Here is a 27,942-nt window from a genome sequence, read left to right as displayed (position 1 = left end):
TTAAAAGTACAATGAGATAGTACTTCCTAACCTACTAGAATAGATTTCAAAAAAAGAAGGAAAATTGACAATACTAAGTGCTGCCAAGGATGCAGAATAACTATAACTCTCATACATTGCTAGTTAGAATGCAAAATGATGTAGCCACTTTAAAAAACATGTTGGCAATTTCATAAAGAGTTAAATATAGCCTAACCATGTAACCTAGCAATCAAACTCCTAGCTATTTATCCAAGAAAAATGTGAATCTTCACACAAAAAACATGGAGATCAATGTTCATAGTAGCTTTATTCATAATCAGCAAAAATTGAAAACTGCCCAAATGTCCTTCAACTGGTGATCAGTTGAACAAATCATGGCATATTCACATAATGGTATACTAGGAAACAATAAAAAGTAGCAAACTACTAATACATACAACAACATGGATGATTCTCAATGCATTATGCTAAGCAAAAGAAGATACACTCTGAAGGCTACATACTGTATGATTGTATGTGTATGACATTCTAGAAAAGGAAAACCTACAAGACATAAAATAGATCATCAGTTGCCAGGAAATTGGGGTGTGGGGAGGAGTTCACTAGAACCGCACACAGGTAGACTTTTGGGTTAATGGAACTATATCTATCTTCTATATCTTGATTTTGATGGTGATTATATGACTGTAAATACTTGTCAAAACTCATCAAAGTATACATTTAAAAAACTGAATTGCAGTATTTGTACAATTTTAAAACGTAAGAGGGACAGACAGAAGATAGAGAGAGGGACAATGAAGTTTCCAAGGTCAAAGAGATATTTTACTAAAGATGGGAGAGGCTTGAACACATTTATAGGCCATAGGCCCAAGTTAGTAAATAGAAAGATGTTAAAAATTACCTTTAAAAAAGGTAATTTAAAAATATGTTTTAAACTTACAAATAGATATTTGCCAAATATGACTTACAAGTAAAAGAAATGTGTGGTTTATATTCTTTCGTACTGTTTTGTGGGGTTGATTTAAGTACTGAAGTTGAGTGCTCAGCCTAAGTTAAATTATAAATCTGTAACTTAATGGATTCCCTCTCATTTGCTCAGGGTACTTGTGTGTACGTTTCTTGCTCAATGAATGGATAGCTTATTAAGACCCCTGCTTAATATGATGTACCTTTTCACATGAGTATTGTGGTTCCTAATGACTAGTGAGTCTGCTATTGTTTTTAATATTTAAACTGTATTTATTTCTGAAAGGTGATGTTGGGCCAAATGGACAACCTGGGTCAATGGGACCTCCTGGGCTTCCAGGAATAGGTGTTCAGGGACCACCAGGGCCACCAGGGATTCCTGGACCAATAGGTCAACCTGGTAAGATTGGAGCAAATGTACATTTTGTAGCACTCATTATGTAGCGGTTGTTCAGCTTACCAATAAAATGTCACCTACGTCTTCCAGAAAATAGATTTAAGAGGTAACGTGTACTTGTATAATTTTGTAAAAGTGAAAAAGTACGTATCACAGCATAAAGCTACTTTAATTCCTGGTATTCCTCTCCCTGTTCATTTAAAATTGATCTATTAACAATAATGCAATTTAATAATTGTAGTATATTGCCACGACATATAAACGTTGAGTTAGTCATTGTCTTGGAATTACAAACTTAAGAACTTCTAGTGCTGATTATTTCAGACCTGAGTAGCTGTATAACAGTAATACGCCTTTGCCTCTGGAACCACTTTAACATTTCTTAGCATATGAAAACTAAAGTTAACATTCTGTTAAAAATATACGAGGTCGGACAATTAAGTTCATCCTAGAAAAAGTGCTACATACATCATTGCTGAATATCACTATGGTTACCTTCGAAGTACTCCCCTTGGGAAGCTATGCACAGATGCCAGCACCTAGTCCACCCTTCAAAGCAATTTTGGAATTCTTTTTCTGGAATGGCCACCAGACCCTCGATGTCCTGAATGTCATCAAAATGTCTTCCTTTCAATATTTCCTTTATCTTTGGGTAAAGAAAGAAGTCATTGGGGGCTAGATCAGGTGAGTAGGGAGGGTGTTCCAATACCGTTATTTGTTTACTGGCTAAAAACTCCCTCACAGACAGTGCCATGTGAGCTGGTGCATTGCCATAATGCAAAAGCCATGAATTGTTGGCGAAAACTTCATGTCGTTTTCGTCTAACTTTTTCATGCAGCCTTTCCAGCACTTCCAAATAGTAAACTTGGTTAACTGTTTGTCCAGTTGGTACAAATTCATAATGAATAATCCCTCTGATATCAAAAAAGTTCAGCAACATCGTTGCAACACGTTTGCGAACTTAATTGCCAGACCTCATATTTTAGGCATTCTCATTTCCTTTTTAATAAATTGACTTGAATTTTCTCCTCTTTTGTCCCTAAATCAGCAATCACTTTACAACTCATAAGCATGCTAAAAATTTTTATGTGGATATAGGAAAACTTTTGTCAACTAGTAACCTAATAGAGAATCATATGGTTCCTCTACGGTATGTCTGTGTGAGAGTTTGCTTATTTGAGTTTGTGGATTCTGAGCCATCCGGTGATATGAAATTCTTTGTATCTTAATCTAGGCAGGAACTATCAGGGCCACTCTTGGGCCAACATTATGTTATTGCAAAGCACTGTAATAATTCATAAAATTAAAACACATATGGAACATTTAATCAGTCTTTAGTTTGCTTTAATACATCAGATGACTTAAACACACTTCAGATGTACATACATTGACTTTGAACAATGAAAATATATTTTCTGACCTTAAATGGCAGTAGGTATATTGGTAGTAATTATGCTACTAAAAATCTAGAAACACCAGTTAATAATGTAAAATGCCTGGAAAGTAAACATTATTTTTTTTATGTCCTATTTTAAAAATGTATTTTATGGCGTATTGTATGGTTTTTATGGCCCCTAACACGTAACTACTGATTTAAAAATAAGAAAAGTTAGTGTTGCTTTGAAGCAGGTTGTTGAAAAGTACCTGCATCAACACTCATTTAAAAAAAATAAAATTCTAACTAGCATAGCAGAGGGATCTTGAGGAAAAACAATTAATTTTTAGGTTTGTCCATTATAGATTTGGTCTGCTGTTCCACAAAGATGGCTAAAATGAATTTATCATTTCTGTTGTGTTTTGTCATTTCTTTTCTTTCCCAGAATTGCATGAGGTTTTGGAAGCATTTTGAATTTTTAAATCACAGCTGGACAAGAATAAAGAGAGATCACTGTTAATACCAATCTGATCAAAATAAAATTACATTTATTTGTGCTTTATGCTCTTTTAAATTTAGATAATACTCTGCAATATTTCAATCATTTAATGTTCTCTCTCTTTTTAACTGATAGATATGTAGGTATATTGATTTATAAAGATAAATAGGATAAACGGGGAAAAGTAATGGTGCTGAATTTAATCTCATCTTTTCTGTGAATATATACTTTACCACAGAATTCAAGATCTTAACTAATATGGTTCAACAAATGAAGTTAACAGCAACTGGCATGACACATATCGAATGCATTCTTATTAATATAGAAATGTTCTTAAATCACAATTTTTTTTTCACCACAGGATGAGCCACATTTTATATTTGATATTAGCCGTATATACTCACTTTTAAAGTAAATTTTATTTATAGCACCAAAGCAGAATATTACCTTAGCCCATTTCAAAAATATCATAGTTTCTATTTGTTCATCTCAAAAGCAGGGTGATCAGCAAAACTATTACTAATATCTTGATGCACCTTGCTTATACTACATGGCTGAAATTCTAACTACCAATTTTTTAAATAAGAAGCTTATTTAATATACGGGCTGTGTTTCATTTTGTAATAGAAAACTTAATGCAAAGTATTTTATATTGTCATCTCTCCAGTGTAAAATGTTCATATTATGCCTTTCAGTCTTTTTTTTTAACTCATTCTGCCATTATTTACTTAAATTTTACTATTTGTCATTCTCATTTCCAAGGCAGTCTGTACAGTTCAATGCATGTTTATAAATTAAAGATTTGTTGAATATCAGTTCCTCATTTGACAGCAGGGAAATAAAAGAAAAAAATGCCAAAGGACAAAATGCAAAATGCTGTTTTCATCCCATGCCCTCAGGCAGAAATGGAAATTGTTGGTTCTTGGTTCTTGTTATTTGATCTGGACATTGGCTAAAAGATTGCTGCTTTAGTGAATCTTTCTAAAGGTCAGTTAAATATACTGAATTTCATGTGCACAGATCATAAACTAACCGAGCCAAATTTGTTATAATGCTTGACCAGATACAGGAAAAAGTGCATGGAAACAAATAAAGAATTAGTCATGTCATTTTCATAGATAGAGAGTACATTATCATTTTACATTTTTTAGCTATAAAACCCCTAGAGAGAGAGAGAGAGAGAGAGAGAAAGAGAGAGAGAGAGAGAAAGAGAGAGAGAGAGAGAGAGAGAATGTGTGTGTGTGAATGTCTCACAGATAATACATGTTTTTGAGATTTTCCACTAACTGGTTCCATTTGGCTGCCTGTAAATTTAGAGCACCTATATACCCCTAATGCACTTAGATACATCCATAGAATTCCTGTCATTGGATAAGTAGATTCAGCTTTTGAATTTAATTGACTTTGTTCATCCTGATCTTACCAGGATGCCTATTTCTTGCAGTGTTCATAGAAAAGATCTATACTGTGAAAAGTACAGCATAATACCTGTTACTACTAATAGTAATAACAATGAAGAAAGAAATCTTGCCTACTAATAATTATTGAGTTCTCAGTACCTAACCTGTTACAGTATAAAATCAAATTAATTTTTAAATTCTAGCTAACCTTATGAACTTACATTCCAAAGTGATTATTCAGAATAATATAAAGAACAGAGATAAGCAAAAGTGTAAAGCTGATCTACTTTTTGTGAATGGAAATATTGTGTCTCTATCGGCAAATACATTTCATTTATAGAATATGCTATATGAATATCTGAGTTAATACCTAAAATAAGTTTTGTTACTCATTACTAATATATGATAGTAGTGAATCAATATCTAATAACTTCTATTTGTAGACATTTCTGTTCTAATCTTTACATGCTTAGTTTTGATTCCTAACCCAATGAATCTTTTGCAACTTGCTTCTGCTCTGGTGGTTCATCTTGCTGCTGAATTGTAACGCCTTGCCTCTTGAACTTCAGGTCTACCAGGTACTGTAGTTCTTTCTCAAAAGCCTTATTTTGAAGTACAGCAATAAACATGAAAAAAAAGAGATTTCTCCAGATTTAAATATTTGGTTTCTTATCATTATTTTGTCGAACTTTTCTCCTGGGACACATTTCAAAGGACAAATAAGTTATTTTGAAAACTCAGTTATTAAAAACCAGCTTGGATTAAACAAACAAACTACTTGGACTTTAGTGTAACAGCAGGCAGTAATTCATATAGAGCTATTGATAGTGAGCATTTAGAAAATTTTATAGCAATTTGACAGTGTAATTCTATTTGTTCAATATAACCAAAAGGTAGGGTTATATTTTATTTGTCATTGGTTTTTATTTTATTTTTAGCAATTTTTATTGTATTTTATAAAAAGATACTAGTCCATGATGGGCCAGGAATTAAAAGATTGATCTGTCATCAGAAATAATTTGAGAAATACTTTCTTAAATAAACATACTTGAATATCCTAAAGTTTGACTGTTACGTCATTTTATGTGCGTGGTGCTAAAAATATCTCTAACTCACTGTTAGGTTTGTTATACCAAATTATATCATCTGTTTGCTAGTAAAATAACAAGATATGCCTCTTAAAACTTTTCAACACTTGTTAACACTGGTGTTGTATTGACTAGGCTTGCCTGGAATACCAGGAGAGAAGGGGGATCCAGGGCCTCCTGGGTTTGATGTTCCAGGACCCCCTGGTGAGAGAGGTAGTCCAGGGATCCCTGGAGCACCTGGTCCTATGGGACCACCAGGATCACCAGGGCTTCCAGGAAAAGCAGGTGCCTCTGGCTTTCCAGGTAATTTGTTTAAACTTTTCTTTGGTTTTGGATTCAGGCAATTAAAACTAATATGACTCTGGTATATTATTCTCTTGTTGTACTTCTCTGGATTGACACTGTCCCTTATGGAAAAGTGTTAAATGTCTTTGATTGCAGGAAACTAACTTTGCTATTTGCATTACACTTTCTTTGTGAGAATTTTAGTTATATATTGCTGTATGAAAAACGATCCCCAAATTTAATGGTTCAAATCAACCTTTTGAATTTGCTCAAGATTTTGTGGGTCATGAATTAAGAGATGTCTTAATGGGGTTATTTAACTCTGATCCACATGGCACCAAGTGGAGTGGTTGGGGGTACAGGATCTACTCCCAAGATGGCACTTCTTTGACAACTGGGTGCTCCTTGGCCTCTTCACGTGGTATCTCATTATCAATACCACCTCTTCACATGGCTTGGGCTCCTCACATTGTGGTAGTGTCAGAGTAGTTACTGTCCTTTCAAGGCAGTTGGTTTCCCAAAGAGAAAATTCCCCAAACCAAAAGTGAGTTTTCCAAGAGCCCCAGGTAGAAGCTGCAAAACTTCTTGTGATCTAGCCTTGGGAGTCATACAGTGTCACTTAATCAAGGGCAAGGCACAGAGTCACCCCAATTTCAAGGGGAAAAGACTATACAAGGGTTTGTATGCAGGGACATATGGTTCATTGAGGGCCGTTTTTGGAGGTTAGCTACCAAAGTGAGTCTTTTTATTCATGAGTATTGGTAATAGTGGTCACTAAGATTACAGAAGTTGAAAAGGGATAAAACTTAGTGCTTTCCCTCCAACTCTAAATAGTTTTCCAGTTGTCATCTTAAAACTTACCTTTGGTCTGTCCAAGGAAGTTATAGGAAAGGTAAAAGTTACTTATTGATATTCTTCAAAGGTGCCAAAGGTGAAATGGGTATGATGGGACGTCCAGGCCCACCAGGACCCCTGGGAATTCCTGGCAGGAGTGGTGTTCCTGGTCTCAAAGGTAATATTCAGTTTGCTGGCAGATGGACGTAAGAGAAAATTAAACATTGCTTTGTTTCAATACAGAATATTTTTATTTGACTTTTAAAATGAGCAATGTTTCCTGGTAGTTTGTTTCTATGTGATAGGATATTCAAATAGGTCTTGTTCTCAATATGGTGTCATGTTTAGTTTGCATACCATGAAATATGGTAAATGCTTAGCTCAAGAGAACAAAATATAGGGATTAAATTTTGATTTCTTTTACAGTCTCTATAATTGTCAAAGAATCCCAGAAGAAAGAGGGATTGTTATTTGAGTGTAAAAATGTGTGTGAGCTCAAGTTATTCATGGGCAAGGTGCATAAGTGTTTTCGGGTGGTATGCAGCCTATGCAACTATGGAACATATGAATTATATTTATATACATTAATCCTGGGTGGATAAATCTGATCTGTTGTGTCTTCCCCACTCATGTTGGTTTTAGGTGATGATGGTTTGCACGGTCAGCCAGGATCTCCTGGTGCTACAGGAGAAAAAGGTAGTAAAGGAGAACCTGGCCTTCCAGGCCCTCCTGGACTAATGGATCCAGATCAGCTCGTCTCAAAAGGCGAGAAGGGGGACCCTGGTTTACCAGGTGAGTGGATGTATTTATTAATGAATACATTTCCAGGTATATCTGAAGGTTAATTTTTAACATCATGAAAAGTGACTTGTAGTCCTGGATTCACTTACAAAAAACACTTAGATGTATCAAATTTTGGTAATGAAAATTAATCGTCACTTGATTTTTACTGTTTCACTGATCAACTTATATTTGAGTATTTTCTTTGTAGTTTATCTATCACAAACTGTGAGGTTTTATATTTTTTATTAAATTTATTGCTGTTAATAAAATTATATATGTTTCAAGTGTACATTTCTATAATACATCATCTATATATCACATTTTATGCTCACCACCCAGAGTCAGTTCTCCTTCCATCACAATATATTTGATCCCCTTTTCCCTCTTCTACCACCCCCTTCCCCCTTTACACTCTAGAAACCACTAAACTGTTGTCTGGGTCTGAGTTTTTGCTTCTCTTGTTCATTTGTTGCTTTCAGTTTTATATCCCACATATGAATGAAATCATATGGTTCTCGACGTTTTCTGTCTGACTCATTTCACTTGGAATGATAATATCAAGATCCATCCATGTTTTAAAATAGACTTAGGCAGTCATCTACAGGCCTTCTAGAAAAATAGTATAGGATATAGTTGTGATAAAAAGATAACTAGCCCGAATCACTTGGAAAACAGATTGCAGTGTTTGGGAAATTTGCTCGTCCTTTAATTTTTTTTTTTCCTGAAACCAGATGGGGATGAGTGGTACATTGTTGCCCTGCAGTGTTTTGATATCCATATCATACTTGGCTTTTAAATACAGTTCATTGTTATACTACCTTGGCAGAATAAACAAGTACTGGACCATGAACAGCCAAGCTCAGCCCTGGGGAGATGTCGCTAAAAGTAGGTCTAGGGAACAACTGTGTTTTTATAGCTATTTTATTAGTAGCAAATAAGGTATGAAGTATAGCTTTTATTCTTTAAATAAAAAATCTCTTCATTTTTATAAAAGTATAACATATTCATAGCAAAGCCTCAGAAAATATGGATAAACAAATCAAAATAACACAATCCAATCTATATAGACTAGCCTTTCAGACAACATGGAACTTTAAAAATACCTTTGTTTATGTGGTTATGGTCACGGGACGTGGAGTACAGCATAGGGAATAGAGTCGATAGAACTGTAACAGCTGTATACGATGTCAGTAGATTGGGGGAGAGGGTTGTCACTTTTTGAAGGGTGTAAATGTCTAACTATTACATTGTTTTGTACACCTGAAACTAATAATAAAAAATAGCTTTGTTTATTTGTAGCTAGTAGTAAAGTTTGTGCCACTTTTTATGTTAATATTTTCAGTCTATGTATGCATGTGAGTGTGTGTGTGTGGGGGGGGGGTGTACGTGTGTCCATAGATGTTAAAAATTTCCCTATGAGCAGGACTTGGTGGGATTTTTTTCCTCAAAAAAGTGTTTAAGACATTAGTGTAGTTTTGTATATCACATGAAAGTTGCAGGGCTGCCTAATTGTTTATTACTGCTAAAATGAGATCTTTCTTGAATTACTTGTTGCAAGATTTCTCTTTAAATTATACCTTCTGAAAAATAGAGGCAATAAACTGTACTTGCCTCTAATATAGACTTATTAAAGATAGTTGTAGAATATAAGAGATAGCCTAGAGATAATCTGCCCCAAATCCTTCATTTTATAGTGTAAGAAACAGGTCCAAAGAAGAAAGTTACTTAATTATTGAATGTTCTGAATTTCTTAATGGTAACTAAATAAAAAGTGGAGGATTTTAGTATTAGTCCAGTGCTACTGGTTCATAGTACTATGTCAGAATATCACTGGTACCTGTATTTCCCTCACATTTCCGAATTTGGGTAGCTTACTTTGCCAAATTCATTTAATGAATTAATGATATCATCCTAACTTGTCTTCCTTGGAAGGTATTCCTGGACTTTCAGGGCCAAAAGGTTACCAGGGTTTGCCTGGAGATCCAGGGCAACCTGGACTGAGTGGACAACCTGGATTACCAGGAACACCAGGTAAGGATGATAGACCACCTGTAGTAATTGAATGGCTAATCTTGAACCCTGGAAAAGTGTGTATTTATCATGCGTGGTAATATTTTGGATCTGGTCATCACAGTATACTTGCATAGCTACTGAGATACGAAGTTTCCCTTTAACAAAAATGTTTCCATTTGTCCTTAGTATCAACAGAAAAGATTTGTAGGATGTTTTGATTTACTCTTTTCTTTTTGTGGTAGCAGAATCAGAAATACAAATATATCCAAGTGAGGTGCTCTGTTTTATTTACATGAATTGCAACATATGTTATTAAGATAATTATCTGGTAGGAGCCAGAAAAATTCACCTTTTCCGATTCTTTCTCTTCAGGCAAGTAAATCATTAAACCATATAAAGCAGATGGCTTTAAAAGTAGATACTGATTGAAAAAAATAGATGCTTTTTTTTTTTTTAAGTTTCAAGGGATGAAAATTTCACAACCTACCTTGGTAATCTGTTACAGCATTAATCACCATTACAGTCAACATGTTTGTTTTTTTTCTTATCTCTAATAAAACTCTTTCTTGATGCTTTTTAAGCCATTTTTTTTTTTAGTTGGGACCTTAAGGAATAAAAAGGAGCTGGTCCACATTTTCAAACCAACCCTTTAGATCAGTTATTCTGCTCTACACTCTGCACTATGAGTACATTGCCTTGACATAGTTGGAAAGATAATTTATCTCCCTTTCTGTCCTTCCCATCTTCTTCATTCTCTTCCCCAAATTGTAAGTAAATGTGAAAGAAAAAAATAAAAGAAAAAAGTTTCAGACAACATTGTGGTCCTTGGAAAATACCTTCATGACCCCATAGAGTTCAAACACCTAAGCTCTAGGAAGAGTGTGTAAACAGAGCAACATGACTGTTGGGGTAACAGTCCAGAACCTCTCCATCAACTCTTATTTATCCCTGGCCTAATGTACTAGGGGCACATCATGATAGGTTCCCACTTTCCTCGTCATGCTCTCATACTCAGGGTCTACATTGGGAAAGCCACTTTATCTTTTAAAAACAGATTCCTTACATTGGATCAGTCTGTGATAAATGCAGTAAGGGTAATTATACTCATACAACAAATAGGATTTCAGGTGTTTGGAATTGTCTTAGGGCAAGAAACAAGGTGTCCTGGTAAAATTTTTCCATTTTTTAAATAAATGTTTATTAGGAGACCTTTGTTACTATCCTTATATTGTAATATGTTCCTACGAAGATTTCTTAGGTACCTCTTGCCTGTTTTATGCTGAGCTAGAGCAGTGGAACTTAATCATGTATAAAGATTTGATCCATCGAATTCCATGCTTGCATTTTAATTAGGACAAATTCTAAGAAAGCAGACAGTCTCAATATTGTTGACTTATCTTAATTTTATCAATTCGATTTTTCTAGGTCCCAAGGGTAACCCTGGTCTGCCTGGAAAGCCAGGACTTACAGGACCTCCTGGACTTAAAGGAAACATAGGTGATATGGGTTTTCCAGGTGAGTGATGAAAATCTCCCAAATGTTTAGTTCAATTAATGGAAGATGCTTCACTCTCTTTGTTACCAAAAAAGAGACTGGTGTTGAGAGAATCAAACTGAGACAATATCTAAATTATTTGGGGAGTGAAGCTCTATCATTACACAAATATTTGGAGTGGGAATTAAAGAACAGAGCTTTAGAAACCTTAAATAATTCACAAACTTATATTTTTTCTCTAGCTGTACCCTTTTTGCTTAAATTTCCTTTAAAAATAGGCTTTTACATAATCCTGGTTGTAAAGCTCATTATTATATAACTCAGAATTTGCAGAGTTCTTTTTAAAAATCTTTTTGCTTAGTCACGTGCATCATGGATAAAACATATTTTATACAATATTGCATGCTCCATGTTTTTAACAGGCCCTCATGGTGTGAAAGGGTCTCCTGGTACCCCTGGAGTTCCTGGACAACCTGGCTCCCCAGGATTACCTGGACAGAAAGGAGAAAAAGGTGATCCTGGTGCTTCAGGCATTGGTCTTCCAGGTCTTCCCGGCCCAAAGGTAGTCCAATTTTAGGCATATGCCTGAACAAATGTAATGTTTCTGTGCTCATTCCTAACACTTCATTAAACAAACTACACAATGACATGGTATAGACTTGGCAAGAAATTCATTCCTTCTCTTTTTTCTTATATGGTAAGAAGATATGTTGATATGTTTAGAGTTTGCAGCCAGTCCAAAAAGGAGGAAAAAAACTTTCTGATTATTTTTTCTTTTCCTCTATCTTACTTTGTGTGTGTTTCAGTAAACCAAAAGCATATTTCTGCCTGGTTTTGGTTTTTCTTTCCCTTTTAGTGATGGGGTTGTTGATATTTGTCCAATTATTATTACTAACTAATTTCAAGAGACTTAAACAAACAGAGTAACTTATGCAATTAATGAAAGTGTAGTACTCTTCGGAACTGCGTATCTCAGGTATTTCTCCAAAAGCAGTTTTGCATATCCCTCTATGCCCCCACTCAGTGAGAAAACTTTGGTGGTATTTCTCAAACAGTCAGATTTAGAACTTCTTTTAGAATCATGAATTCAACAAATATTTGATAACTGAGAAATTTCACATAAAAAGATAATAATTCTTACTGATCTGTAGAAGTACTTTGTAACTAGTGGAGATGCATCCATTGTCTATTACATATGTTGGAAATATTTTCTCCCAGTCAATTGTTTGTCTTATAAAGATATTTAATAATTCAATCAGACCACAAAGTTAGGGAGTATTAGAAGAGGAATTGTGTTACTCAACTTCTGCGGAATTAGTGATAATTCCCACTGACAAAAGAACTTATTTAATAGTATTTTAAAGACAATTTCTTTTTTTTTTAAATTAAATTTATTGGGGTGACAATTGTTAGTAAATTTACATAGATTTCAGGTGTACAATTCTGTATTACATCGTCTATAAATCCCATTGTGTGTTCACCACCCAGAGTCAGTTCTCCTTCCATCACCATATATTTGATCCCCTTTACCCTCATCACCCACCCCCCACCCCCTTACCCTCTGGTAACCACTAAATTATTGTCTGTGTCTATGAGTTTTTGTTTCTCCTTTGTTTGTCTTGTTCTTTTTGGTTTATATACCACATATCAGTGAAATCATAGGGTTCTCTGCTTTTTCTGTCTGACTTATTTCACTTAGCATTATACTCTCAAGATCCATCTATGTTGTCACAAATGCTCCTATATCATCTTTCCTTAACACCGAATAGTATTCCATTGTGTATATGTACCACAACTTCTTTATCCATTCATCTATCGAAGGACATTTTGGTTGTTTCCATGTCTTGGCCACCGTAAACAAAGCTGCAATGAACATTGGCGTACACGTGTCTCTATATGGAAATGCTTTTCTATTTTAGGGGTAGATACCCAGGAGAGCGATTGCTGGGTCATATGGTAATTCTATTCGTAATTTCTTGAGGAACCTCCACACTGCCTTCCATAGCGGCTGCACCAGTCTGCATTCCCACCAACAGTGTATGAGAGTTCCTTTTTCTCCACAGCCTCTCCAACACTTGTTATTATTTGTTTTGTTGATGAAAGCCATTCTGACTGGGGTGAGGTGGTATCTCATTGTGGTTTTCATTTGCATTTCTCTGATGATTAGCGATGTTGAGCATTTTTTCATATGTCTATTTGCCATTTGTATATCCTCTTTGGAGAAATGTCTTTTCAGATCCTCTGCCCATTTTTCAATTGGGTTGTTTGTTTTTTTGTTGTTGAGTTTCATGAGTTCCTTGTATATTTTGGATATTAGCTCCTTATCAGAGGAACTGTTTGCGAAAATCTTCTCCCATTCAGTTGGTTGCCTCATTATTTTGTCAATAGTTTCTTTTGCTGTGCAGAAGCTTTTCAGTTTCATATAATCCCATTTGTTTATTTTAATTTTTACTTCCATTGCCTTTGGAGTCAAATTCATAAAATGCTCTTTGAACCCAAGGTCCATAAGTTTAGTACCTATGTTTTCTTCAATGCAGTTTATTGTGTCAGGTCTTATGCTTAAGTCTTTGATCCATTTTGAATTAATTTTGGTACATGGTGACAGATAGCAGTCCAGTTTCATTCTTTTGCACGTAGCTATCCAATTCTGCCAGCACCATTTATTGAAGAGGCTGTCTTTCCTCCATTGTATGTTTTTAGCTTCTTTGTCAAAAATTATCTGTCCATATTTATGTGGTTTTATCTCTGGGTTCTCAATTCTATTTCATTGGTCTATGTGTCTGTTTTTCCGCCAATACCAAGCTGTTTTGATTATTGTAGCCCTGTAGTACAAGGAAAAATCAGGGAGTGTGATACCTCCAGTATTGTTCTTTTTTTTTTTAATATTGCTTTGGCTATTCGGGGTCTTTTGTGGTTCCAAACAAATCTGATGATTTTTTGTTCTATTTCTTTAAAAAATGCCATTAGGATTTTAATGGGGATTGCATTAAATCTGTATATGGCTTTGGGTAATATGGCCATTTTAACTATGTTGATTCTTCCAATCCATGAAGACGGAATGTCTTTCCATCTCATTGTGTCTTCTTCAATTTCTTTCAAAAATGTCTTATAGTTTTCAGCATATATATCCTTCACATCCTTGGTTAAGTTTATTCCTAGGTATTTTATTCTTTTTGCTGCAATTGCAAAAGGAATTGTTTTTTCTATCTCTTTTTCTGAGATTTCATTGTTGGTATATAGGAAAGCAATGGACTTTTGTACGTTGATTTTGTAGCTAGCAACTTTACTGTATTCATTGATTGTTTCTAAGAGCTTTTTGGTGGAGTCTTTAGGGTTTTCTGTATATAGCATCATGTCATCTGCAAAGAGTGACAATTTAACTTCTTCATTTCCAATTTGGATGCCTTTTTTTTCTTTCTCTTGCCTGATAGCTCTGGCGAGGACTTCCAACACTATGTTGAAAAGCAGAGGTGATAGGGGACAACCTTGTCGTGTTCCTGAACGTAGAGCAAAGGGCTTCAGCTTTTCACCATTAATTATGAGATTAGCTGAGGACTTGTCGTATATGGCCTTTATTATGTTGAGGTATTTTCCTTCTATACCAATTTTAGTAAGTGTTTTAATCATAAATGGATGTTGTATCTTATCAAATGCTTTTTCTGCATCAATTGATAGAATCATATGATTTTTGTCCTTTATTTTGTTTATGTGATGTATCACATTGATGGATTTGCGAATGTTGAACCATCCTTGTGCCCCGGGGATGAACCCCACTTGGTCGTGATGAATAATCTTTTTAATGCATTGTTGTATTCGATTTGCTAGAATTTTGTTTAGAATTTTAGCATCTGTATTCATCAGAGATATAGGTCTGTAGTTTTCTTTTTTTGTGTTGTCCTTACCAGGTTTTGGTATCAGGGTAATGTTGGCCTCATAAAATGAGTTAGGGAGTACTGACTCTTCTTCAATTTTTTGGAAGAATTTGTGCAGGATTGGTATTAGATCCTCTTTGAAGGTTTGGTAGAATTCACTGGTGAAGCCATCTGGTCCAGGACTTTTGATTTTGGGAAGGTTTTTGATGACTGATTCAATTTCGTTACTGGTGATCGGCCTGTTAAGATTTTCCAGTTCTTCATGAGTCAGCCTTGGAAGGCTATATGTTTCTAAGAACTTGTCCATTTCTTCTAAGTTATTAAATTTGGTGGCATATAGTCCTTCATAGTATTCTTGGATAATCCTTTGTGTTTCTGTGGTGTCCGTGATAACTTCCCCTTTTTCATTTCTGATTTTGTTAATTAGTGTCTTCTCTCTTTTTATCTTAGTGAGTCTAGCCAAGGGTTTGTAGATTTTGTTAATCTTTTCAAAGAACCAGCTTTTTGTCACATTCATTTTTTCTATTGTCTTTTTGTTCTCTATTTCATTTAGTTCTGCTCTGATTTTTGTTATTTCCTTTCTTCTGCTGACCTTGGGTTTCACTTGTTCTTCTTTTTCTAATTTTTTAAGGTGTAACATGAGGTGATTTATTTGGGATTTTTCTTGTTTCTTGAGATAGGCCTGTAATGATATAAATTTCCCTCTTAAAACTGCTTTCGCGGCAACCCAAAAATTTTGGTAGGATGACAATTTCTTTTTAATAGTATACAAAGACTATAATTTGATGGCCCAGTTGATCAACTTATTGTTAAGAGATAATCAAGAGAAGTTTCTGCATATTATTTGTAGATTGACAGTGTCAAATGTATTGATATCAATCTAAATTTTTCATGTTAAATTTGAATTTTACCAGTAATATATAAATACATACGTTTCTTTTTTCTATTTGTTTATATTTATGGTCTCAAGTGCAGAAACCAACATAATAACTAGACATTTGCACACCTTACAAAGTGATAAGCCCAACGTGTCTACTACCCATCTGACCCCATATATAGCTATTACAATACCATTAATAATATGCCCTACACTGTACTTTACATGCCATGACTATATATGTTTTTTAATTATAGTTGACATTCAATATTATTTTATATTAATTTCAGATGTATAGCATACTGGTTAGACATTTATATAATTTATGAAGTGATATGCCTGATAAATCTAGTACCCATATGACACTATACATAGTTTTTACAACATTATTGACTATATTCTCCATACTATATTTAACATCCCTGTGACTATTTTGTGACTAGTGATTTGTACTTCCTAATCCCTTCACCATGTACACTAGAAAAAAAATGTATAGTCTGATGTTCTAGGGTGAAGTGCTCTATAAATGTCAGTTATGTCCATTTCATGTAATGTATCATTTAGGGCTGCTATTTCTTTATTTATTTTCTGTTTGGATGATCAATCCATAGATGTCAATGATGTATATAGGTCCCCTACCATAATTGTGTTTTGGTCAATTTCTCCCTTAATTCTGTTAGTAGTAGCTTTGTATATTTTGGAGCGCCCTGATTGGGGGCATAAATATTGATGAGTGGTATGTCTTCTTGTTGTATAGTCCACTTCATCATTATGAAATATCCATCTTTGTCTCTTGTTACCTTTTTTGTACTGAAGTCTGTTTCATCTGAAGTCAGTATGACTACACCCGCTTTTCTCTGAATGCCATTTGCTTGGAGCGTCAGTTTCTACCCTTTCACTTTGAGTCTGCATTTGTCCTTATAGCTGAGATATGTCTCTTGGAGGCAGCATATGGTAGCGTTTAGTTTGTGAATCCAATCAGCTACTCCCTGACTTTCTATTGGTGAGTTCAGTCCATTCACATTTAGGGTGATTATTGATATGTGAGGATTTCCTATCATTCTATCTTTGGTATTCTGGTAAGATTGTGTCTCCATTGTTTCTTCGCCTTTTTGTTGTTGTCTGTTATTTCTGTGTGGTGATATTCTATGATTTTCCCCTCTGTTTCTTCTTTTATTTTGCTATATATTTCAGTTCTGGATAATTTTTGAGTGGTTACCATTAAGTTTATGTAAAAGAAATTTTCACATTTCGACTATTCCGTTTTCTTCAGCATGCTTACTTTCTCCATTCCCATATTCTGGTTCAGGCTTTGCTCTCCCCCCTTTTATATTGTTGTTCTTACAAATCATCCCTATTTATGCTGGTCAAATAGCCTCCTTCCATATTTCTTGTAGTGCAGGTCGTGTGTTAGAAAATTCCCTCAGCTTCTCTATGTCTGGAAAGGTCTTTGTTCCTCCTTCTTATCTAAAGATTATCTTTGCTGGATATATTATTCTTGGCTCATACTTTCTCTCTTTCAATAGTTTGAAAATTTGATTCCACTCCCTCCTGGCTTGTAGAGTTTCTCCTGAAAAATCTGATGATAGTCTAATGGGCTTTCCTTTGTAGGGTACAGTCTTCTTTTCCTTGGCTGCCTTGAGGATTCTTTCTTTGCCATTAATTTTTGACAGCTTCAATACAATGTGCCTTGGAGAAGGCCACTTGGGGTTGAGGTAATTAGGTGTTCTGTATGCTTCTTGGATTCGAGGATCCAGTTTTTTCTACAAGTTTGGGAAATTCTCATCGACTATTTATTGACTATGCTCTCTGTTCCCTTCACTCTTTCTTCTCCTTTTGGTATGCCCATTATTCTTGTATTGCTCTTTCTGATGGAGTCAGAAAGTTCTTGTAGCGTTCTCTCATTTCTTTTAAGTTACAAGTCTCTTTCTCTTTCCATCCATGTCATTTCCAGATTTCTATCTTCTATGTCACTAATTCTTTCCTCCATCTGGTCAACTCTACTATCTAAGCTGGATATTTTATTGTTAATTTCTTCTATTGAGTTCTTAATCTCCAGAAATTCTATTTGGTTCTTTTTCAAAATTTCAATCGCTTTTGTGAAATGTTCATTTTGTCCTTTGATTGTGTTTCTGAGTTCATTATACTGCCTGTCTGTGTTTTCTTGCATCTTGCTGAGTTTTTTGAGAACTGCAATCTTGAATTCTCTGTTATTTAAGTCCCATGTTTCCATGTCTTTAAGTTTATTTTCTGGAGAATTTTCATTTTCTTCCTGAGCTGTCTTGTTACCTTGGTTATTCATGGCAATTACTGATTTATTATTTCTCTTCCTAGACATCTACAGCAGTGGCTTCTGCAATAGGTTTATAGGAAGAGGTCTTTCTTTTGTTTTCCAGTAGATTTTGGTAAAATGTTTTATTTTCTCTCCGACTGCACCCTTTTATTCTCTCTCACACTGTAGTTTTATATTTTCTCTGCACTAGTCTGGCTTCTCACACAATGGGGCGATTCCCTGGAAGGCAGGCTTCTCCTCTTTTAACAGTTCACCTGGGTCATAGGGTGCTGCGTCCCAGTGGGGATGCGGAGAGCTTTTGAAGTTCCAAAGCTCTTCCTGCACCAGATTCAGAGCCCCTGAGTTTCAGCAATTCTGTTTACTCCTGCAGGGATCCGCCCAGATAGGTGCGGCCAGGGGCGGGGTGAGTTGTGAGAGGTGGCCCAGAGCAATGGCAGCGACCAGCGCCACAGCAAGTCCTGCTTCCACAGCTCCCTCCCCTTTGTCGGTACTAGTTGGGCTGTGAATCTGTGTCTGCAGTCCATAGTTCTCAGAACTGCAAGTATTCTGTTCTTTTGATCTGACACTGCTACTGTTCCGCTTCTAGCACAGGTCAGGTGGGGGTGGGGCGAGCTATGGGTGGGTAGGGAGTGGGCCCCTAGTCTCAGTGCCTAAGGCTTCCGTTCTCTGCTCCGCAGTGAGGGCTTAAACCAGCATTTTCAGCCTTCTTCCCTCAGTCTTTTCTCCAAGGTCTCTGCTGTGAGCATTGGGTTCAGCCGTGTTATATGCTGCTCCCTCAGCCCTGTGGGCCATGAGCGGAGCCCTAGCAGTCCGAGTTCTTCCCTCTCCCGCAGCTGCTGTAGGATGCAGCGAGCTCGGAGCACTGAGCTAGGTCTGCGTTCTGTGCCAGCACTTCCCATTCTCCACACTTCTCCCTTCCTTCCTTCCCTGCTGGCGCAATTTGCCCATCTTTAGATGATTTCAGTAGTGCACCTCTTCGTCTTACCTGTCTGCTGTGCATGGAGTCCTAAGTGGAGTTATTCAATTTGTTGTAAATTCCAGGGGAGATTTCAAGAGGCTTATCTCACACCGCCATTTTTATGATGTCCAAGTCGGGATTGTTTTCTTAATTTCTCTTTCTAATAGTTCATTATTGGTATATAAAAATGCAACTGATTTCTGAATATTAATTTTGTATCCTGCTGTTTTCCTAAATTCATTTATTAGTTCTAATCGATGCTTGGTGGAATCTTTGGCGTCTCTCTATATAGTATCATGTCATCTGCAAAAAATGATAATATTCTTTCTTTTCCATTTGGATGCCTTTTATTTATTTTCGGGTTGCTGTGGCTAGATCTTTCAATACTGTGTTGAACAAAAAGTCGTGAAAATGGGCTTCCTTGTCTTGTTCCTGATTTTAAGTGGAATATTTTTAGCTTTTGCAGTTGAATATGATATTAGCTGTGGATTTGTCATATGAGTATATGTCCTTTGTTATGTTGACATGTTCCCTCTATTCCCACTTTGCTGAGATTTTTTTGTCATAAATTGATGCTAGATTTTGTCAAATGCTTTTTCTGCATCTATTGATAAGACCATATTATTTTAATTTCCATTTTGTTTATGTGGTGTATTGCATTGTTTGATTTGTGGCTATTGTACCAAACTTGCATACTAGGAATGAATCTCACTTGATCGTGGTGTATGATCTTTTTAATATATTGCTGAATTCAGTTTGCTAATATTTTGTTGAGGATTTTTACACTATGTTTATTAGGGAAATTGGCCTATAGTTTTCTTTTTTTGGTAATGTCTTAGTCTGTTTTTGGAATCAGGTTAATGATATCCTCGTAAAACGGATATTGGGAGCATTCCTTCCTCTTGGATTTGTTGGAATAGTTTGAAGGGGATTGATGTTAATTCACTTTTGAATATTTGGAAAAAATTTACCTGTGAAGCCATCTATTCCAGGATTTTTGTTGGAAGCTTCTTGATTACTGATTCTATTTTGTTAGTAGTAAATGGTCTGTTCAGATTTTCTGATTCTTCTTGATGTAGCATTGGAAGATTGTATGCTTCAGGAATTTATCTGTTTCTTCCTGATTGTCCAATTTATTGGCTCATAGTATTTCATTAAAACTTTTTGTATTACTGTGGTGTCCGTTGTCACTTCTCCTGTTTCATTTCTGATTTTGCTTATTTGGGTCCTTCTTTTTTTTCTTGATGAGTCTAAAGGTTTGTCAATTTTGTTAATCTCTTCAGGAACCAAGTCTTCGGTTCGCTGATGTTTTGTATTGATTTTTTTGTCTCTATTTTGTTTATTTCAGCTTTGGTCTTTATTATTTCTTTCCTTATACTCATTTTAGACTTTGTTTGCTGTTTTCCTCCCCGTTCCGTTAGGTGTAAAGTTACTGTTTATTTGAATTTTTTCTTCTTTCTTTAGGTAGGGCTGCATTGCTGTGAATTTCCCTCTTAGGACTACTTTCATTGTGTCCCACGGATTTGGGGTCATTGTGTTTTCATTTTCATTTGTGTAAAGTTATCTTTTGATTTTTTTTCCTTGATATCATTGTTGACCCATTCATTATTTAGTAGCGTGTTATTTAGCCTCCATGTGTTTCTGTTTTTCATTTTTTTCCTGTAATTGATTTCTAGTTTCACACCATTGTGATAAGAGAATATGCTTAATATGATTTCAGTCTTCTAATTGTATCGATACTTGTTTTGTGGCCTGACTTTTGGTCTGTCTTGGAAAATGTGAATGTTGTTACACTGATGTTGTTCCAGAGGCCCCTCAAACTATCCTCATTTTTTTTTATTCTTTTTTTCTTTTTCCTGTTCTGATTGGGTGTTTTCTACCATCTTCTCTTTCAAATTGCTGATTCAATCCTCTGCTTCATCTCATCTGCTGTTTACTCCTTCTAGTGTATTCTTTTCAGTTATCATATTGTTTATTTCTGACTGGTGCTTTTTTATGGCTTCTGTGTCCTTCTCTATGCTTACTATCTCTTTGTTGAAATTTTCACTAAGTTCCTTAAGCATTCTTATACTTAGTGTTTTGAAATCTTCCTATGGTAAGTTGGTTGCCGCCATTTCATTCATAAAGGACTGGAGGTTTCTCCTGTCCTTTTATTTAGGACATGTTTGTTTCCTCATTCTGGCTGCCTCTCTGTGTTTGCTACTATGTATTAACTAGATCTCCTATATGTCTCAGTCTTTACTGGGTGGCTATATGTGGTATGTGTGCTGTGTGTTCCAATGGCACAGTTGCCCTGATTTCCTGTCAGGTGTTTCAGGAGTGTCCCTTGAGTGTGCTGTGTGTGTTCTACTGTTGTAGTTGAGCCTTGTTTGCTTTCAGCATGTTATTCAATGGCATTGACTCCAAGGCTGAGTGAATGTGAAGATTGGCTGTGCCTACAGTGTATGAGCTGCTCTGTGGGGGCTGATCCCTCAGAGGGCTCAGCCCCCATGGGCTCTTGTGCCTACTGAACCACCCTTTGGGTATGCCACTTGTGGGGATAACCAGGTAGTACTTTGCTGTGGTCTAATGCTGGCCTCTGACTGTGTTGTTTTTGGTGTCTCTTGGGAGGGGCTCCCATGCAGCCAGTTTCTGCCTTGCCTGTGACTGGCCAGCAGTTACCTGGTAAGAGCTACACAACTATATGTGTTTGGTTGCTGCCTGTGCTGGACCTTGAGACATGTGGGGTTGGACTTGCTGTGAACCGAGGCTGACTGCCACGAGTATTAGGCCTGTGACAGCTTATCAAAAGGCCCAGGAATCCCAAGGCCTGTTCCCATCTACTGGCTGACAGTAAGGCTCAGCCATTGAAAGAGCCTCCTTAGGTATGCAGTCCAGGCTTGTTGACCTGGTGTGGAGAGTTGCTCTGGCAATGCAGCTCTAGCTTGGTGAAGCATGACCAGTATGTTTTACAACGTTAAGGCAAATTCAGTTATTTTGCCAGTGCCTGGCCTCTGACCACTTCATAAAACTCTCTGAGAACACCACAGCCAGCCTCCACTCACTGGGGCAGTGCCTGGCCTGCGACCACTTCAGAAAATGCCCTGAGAACACTGAAGCCAGCCAGTGCTCGCCTCGGACCCACAGATCTCTCAGAGTCACACAGTAGAGGCTGTGGAACAAGTTGTGGCTCAATGCCCACCATCAAATGTTTCCCCAGCTGACATTGTCTATCTACTGCTGTAAAACACTTCCACCCCTTGTGGGGCAGGGCCAGTCACCCAGGTGCTGAGAGTGCCCCCAGCAATGCATCACCAGGTGGGCAGGGCAGTATTCCAGGAAGTTACAGAGTGTGGGCAGTGGTTTTTATAAAGTTAATGCAGTTTTGGTTCTTGCAGTGGTTCCAGGCCCATGACCACTTTGCAAAAATGCCCTGAGAATACTGTGGCCAGCCACCACTCACCTCAGGCTGTCAGGTCCCTGAGAGCCACCCAAGAGAGGCTGAGGCACAGGTTGTGGCTCACTGCACACCACCAACATTTTCCAAGGCCTCCACAGACCATCCACTGCTACAGAAGTCTTCCGCAACTTGTGGTGTGGAGCCAGCCACTCAGTAGACGTGAGTGCCCCCAGTGATGCAGTACTAGCTGTTCAGAGGTGGGACCCAGGGCATCACCAAGGTGGTGCACATGCACAGATTATGCGGTCTCACATATGGCTCTTTGGGGGATGGTTCAACATAGAAAAGATGGTGCCCTCCAGTAGGCTACACATGAGGCAGGCTCCACACGGGGATAATAGCTACTGTCCTTCCAGCCCTCACCTACAAGCCAGACAGCTCAGTCTTTCCCGTATGCTACTGGCTTCTCTCAAGTTGCCACCCCTCCACTAGAGACCAGGTGAGTGTTTGGAAGTGATTGAGTCTGTGTGAGGGCCTTTTAAGAGGGTAGGTGGGTTTCCAGCCACCTTCCATCTCACTGGGATGGACAGAATACTCGTTGATTTTCACTGCCAAATATTGTGGGAACTCCTTTTCTCGGCAGAGGACCCCTGAGCTGGGGAACCCAGTGTGGGGCTTGGACCCCTACCTTTTCCAGGGGGTACCCATGCCACCAAGGTGTCCCTCCCAGTGTTGAATCACTACCTGTGGGTTTGGGGGTCAGCCTGTTGCGTCTCACCCCTTCCTACCAGTCATGATGTGGCCTCTTCTTTATATCCTTAGTTAGAGTTTCTGTTCAGCTAGTGTTCAGATGATTCTTGAGGTTGATTGTTCTATAACTTATTTGTAATTTTGGTGTGATCCTGGGATGCAGCAGGCATAGTGTTTACCTTACCACCATCTTGGACTTCCTCCACCAAAACAAAGATCATTATCTTCACAGTTTTAATCTTGACATTTGGTCCTCTAGCTTCTGGTCTAACTTCCTTCAGTGTATCTTCCCATCTCATTGAATACATATTTTTATTAGAAGTAGTGATACAGATATATCAAAGGTAAGAGTGAAAATCTCCATTATAAAATATGTTCTTTATTCCACTTCCCTTTTCCATGGAAGTCTACTATTAATAGTTGGTGTGTAAATTTGAATCCATGCACAAGTACACACACACACACACACACACACACACACACACAGAATTTTGGTGTTTCTACACATTGTATCATAGCATACACACTTCTGTGTCTTGCTTTATCACATATCTTTTTGTCTTTCTTTTATCAATTTATCATGAACAATTTTCTTTGTCATTGTACATTATTGTTTCAATATTTTTTTTATTTTTCAATTGCATTGTTTTTAATGGCTGCATGATATTCCACTGTTGCAAATAATATCATAATGAACAAGCACATATCTGTGGACACATGTACAATTATTTACAAAATTGTACGGATTCCTACAAGCGAAATTACTGGGACAAAAGATAACTGCATTTAAATTTTTGTCTTTTTAAGTTTTTATATTAGCAACAAGAAATGAACTTGATTTTAAAAATAAACCAACCTCTATGGAATAATGTAAATGAGAAGTCTTATTTTCACTTATTTACATACCCCAAATTTACAGTTGTCTCAAAGTAATCACTTTTAGTAGTTCCTCATGTGCTTGTTTAGAAAAGGCTTTTTTTATACATATATATGCATGTGTATATGATAGATATCTCATCAATTTTAAGACTCAATTTCTTACATTTAGAATTTCTGATATTGAGGTGCATCTTACAATGCAAAGCATCTTAAATTATAATTAGAAAAAAATTTCCCATCATCAATACATGAAACGATGCTATTTTCCAAATTTATGCATTTTATATTTTTATGTACAGACGTAAAATCATACCATAAACACACACACACACACACACACACACACACACACACACACATGCATGCACGCTCTGGACCTAACTATTATAACTTAGTAAATCTTAGCTAACTTTTCTTATCAGCCCATAAATATGTGCCTCATTCTCTTTCAGTATCGTATAGTATTTTTTGTGTGGGCTAACCATAAATTATTTAACTTGTGAGTATTGAAATTGTTTCTGTATTTTCATGATAACAACATATGTTACACTGAAGATTCTTATCCATATCTTACATACATATCTTAAGACTGGTTGGTAAATATCACCATAGAATAAATTCTGAGTCAAGTTTCTGGTACCCAGCACATATATGCCTTTTTAATATTGATAGTTACTGACAAATTTTCCTGTTAAATAGTTCTACTGCTTTATACTCTCTCGATCAGTGTAAGAAATTTTCTAATTTCTCTTCATTTTACAAAATCTGGGTATAAATCAGTGTTTCTAATTTTGTCAAACTAATGGGTGAGAAGTAGTGTATCATTGTTTAAATTTGAATTTTCCTGATTACAATTGAGATTTCTTATGTTTATATCTTCTTCGAAAGTTGTCTGTTCATACTCTGACTCATTTCTTAAGAAGGGATTTGGTTATGTATTTACTACTGATTTGTAGAAGTACTTTGTACGTAGTAAAGATGCATCCATTATCATATGTATCGCAAATATTTTCTCCCAGTCAGTTGTTTGTCTTACAACATGGTTAACAGTGCATTTTATCGTGTAGAAGTTTAAAATTTTTACATAGGTGAATTTTGTACTCATTTCTTCAAAAAATGTTTATTGAATATGTACAAAGTGCCAGGTACTGTTTTAGGGACTGGAGATAGAGCATGAATGAAACAAACTCAATGCCTGCATGAAGCTTATATCTAGTCAATAAACAAACTAAACAAAATAAATAAGTTTATAGTATGTTAGAAGGTATGGCAAAAGTAAAGTGAGGCTTGGGGATAGGACTTTCTGAGAATTATTACATTTTGAAATACGGTAGTAATGGAAAGCTCCTCTGATAGCAATTGATCAAGTGACCTCATACAGTGAGGGAGTGAGTCATCCAAAGGCTCTGAGATGGAAGTACTCCTGACATGTTTGACAAAAATAAATGAAGCTAGTGTGGATTAAGCAGAGTGAGTGAGGTGAAACTAGGTAGGAGATGAAATCAGCTCGGTAATGGGGGATAAATTATCTAGAGCCTGGTAGATCATAGTAAAGGCTTTTACTACTGAGTGAAATGGGGAGCGAGTTGAAGGAGTAACATAATTATACTTTAAAAAAAAATCACAGCTCTTGTTTTGGAAATAGATCATAAAGGAATATGGATGGAAACAGTGAGACCAGTTATAGCACTCTTTAAATAATACAGACCAGAAATGTTGATGGCTTGGATCAGGGAGGTGGCAGTGAAAGTGATAAGGAACGGTCAGAATCTGAATATATTTTCAGGTCAAGCCAGCAAGATTTGTTTATACAATATGAGAGAAAGAGAGATATCAAAGATTACTCTAAAATTTTTATCTTGAGGAACTGGAAGAATGGAGTTACTATGTACTGAGATAGGAAGTATTTTGAGAGAAGCAGATTTGGTGGGTAAGATCAGGAGAATAGTTTTCTGATTGTTATAAGGGTGTCTATACCCTAAGATTATAAAAATAGACTTATATATTTTCTTCCACTATTTTCATGATTTTGTTCTTTACATTTACAGCTTTAATTTGCACCTTTGACTTTTTCTCTATGTTGTATGAGATGAGGAACTAACTTTATGTTTATGTTTGTTTTTCTTTTTGTTTTTTCCAAATAGATATCCAGTTCACCCAACCCTGTTTGTTACAAACTCCATTATTTACTCGTTGATTTGAAATCTCATTTAAAAACATTTCTAAGTTTGTTCATACATATTTTTTTCTGGACCGAGTGAATTTTAACATTTATATAACGGAACCAAAATTAACGTAACAACTCATCTCTGAAATTATAATGAAAACAACACACAATGTTCCAATGGGTACACATCCTCAGTATATTCAACTCTTCAAGCAAGAGGCTACCTTTTAGATTTTCTATGTAGCCTACAAGTATATTTCAATAAACAAATTCTACACTAAATTTAGATACTTGCACAACTGATAACACTAGGAAATCATGTATTTTAAGTACATTGTTGTTTCTTTCAGATGGTATTTTATCTTACAGTGGTGACACATTGCAAACGTAAGATTTTACAGTTCAGTTATACTAGGCACAGGCAGTCATTGCTTTGCATAGTTCTGACATGCACAAATTGGTTACCACACTTTAGTTAAATAATATCAGCCCTCAACAACATGGTTCAAATTTAAGTTACCATGGTGTATTAGCTATTCAATCCATAAGTCACTATGTAAATAATAGCTGTGCATCATGATCAGTGAACAGTCATTTCACTTTTTTCATATTCTTTCAGTGATAGTCACTGTGAATCTGTTATTCCCTTCATGCACAGACAGCATAGTATGTAGTTCTATTACTGCTTTGTCTCTCATTGATAAACCAATCTATGATTTAACAAAAAAGAATAATCAATGGGGAAATTGACCAACAAAGATGAATGTGTAGCAAAACAGCAAAATGTGATAATACTGGAAGTTAGTTGAAATCTAATATAAGTGCAGTTATAGGTGAAGTAGCCAGTGACAAGAATGTGGACACTGCCATCATTTGAGACACTTTAGGAGCACAACCAAGGAAGTTAGTAAAGATGATCTTAACATATGACTTTTTTTTCTGTACATTTATAACTGACATGAAAAGGGATTTTAATGTACTTAGGTAACCTTTTAAAGGTCATGGAACAATCATATTTTTCCATGATTATTAATATATTTATATGTCTTCAGCTTGCATTTTCATTTTTATATTCCCATACTACTGTGCAAAGCAAGAAGTGCCTATATTATAAAGGAAGAGTAGAATAAAAGTTTCAGGATATAATAGTAGGATTGCAGGATGTCAAGAATAAGAAAAAAAAAATTATAAATTAGTGAGTTGTTATGAAATAGGACAGTGGTAAAAGGTCAGATGAATACTTTATTTTACAAATGTCAGTTTATATGAGTGTTTTTGTTAGTCGAAAAGCATAATTATTATAGTACAGTGAAAACTTTGGACAGGGAATCGGTAGGCAGAAGTTGGAGTTCTGAGTCTGTCTACATGACCGTTTAAGTCACTTAGTTCTTTTGTATCTTCATTACTTTGTCAGTAATATAGAAAAAAAATAATTATTCTACCTATTTTACAGTTATTGTGAGGCTTTGATTAGATTAAAAACACTTTGTAAATTATAAAGCACTCTATACATAGTATTTATCTCTGAAATAAGAGGGCTGGACTAGATGGTATCTCACATTTCTACAACTCTTAAATTTAGTGACTGTGGAACTATATGAATCTCTAGCATTGTTTTAACATGACATAATGTTCTTAACCTCTTTCTTAA

The 27,942-nt window shown here is 36.0% G+C and overlaps 1 protein-coding gene across 2 annotated transcripts in view; it reads left to right on the top strand.

Moving 5' to 3' along the window:
* Nucleotides 1-27,942, top strand: part of COL4A5 (collagen type IV alpha 5 chain) — a gene marked incomplete at its 3' end in the record, with an annotated part of 361,897 nt that overhangs the window by 226,668 nt on the left and 107,287 nt on the right. For both annotated transcript variants that reach the window (XM_081043685.1, XM_081043684.1), the window contains exons 30-36: nt 1,235-1,348; nt 5,843-6,010; nt 6,915-7,004; nt 7,469-7,618; nt 9,542-9,640; nt 11,048-11,137; nt 11,539-11,678. In XM_081043685.1, coding sequence (XP_080899811.1) covers nt 1,235-1,348; nt 5,843-6,010; nt 6,915-7,004; nt 7,469-7,618; nt 9,542-9,640; nt 11,048-11,137; nt 11,539-11,678 — 851 coding nt within the window. The remainder of the gene's footprint in view (nt 1-1,234; nt 1,349-5,842; nt 6,011-6,914; nt 7,005-7,468; nt 7,619-9,541; nt 9,641-11,047; nt 11,138-11,538; nt 11,679-27,942) is intronic.

Source organism: Rhinolophus hipposideros (genome assembly GCF_964194185.1).
Source record: "Rhinolophus hipposideros genome assembly, chromosome: X".
NCBI classification, from domain to species: domain Eukaryota; kingdom Metazoa; phylum Chordata; class Mammalia; order Chiroptera; family Rhinolophidae; genus Rhinolophus; species Rhinolophus hipposideros.
Note: the sequence above shows the minus strand (reverse complement) of the source record. Positions and strands in the feature narration are given on the sequence as shown.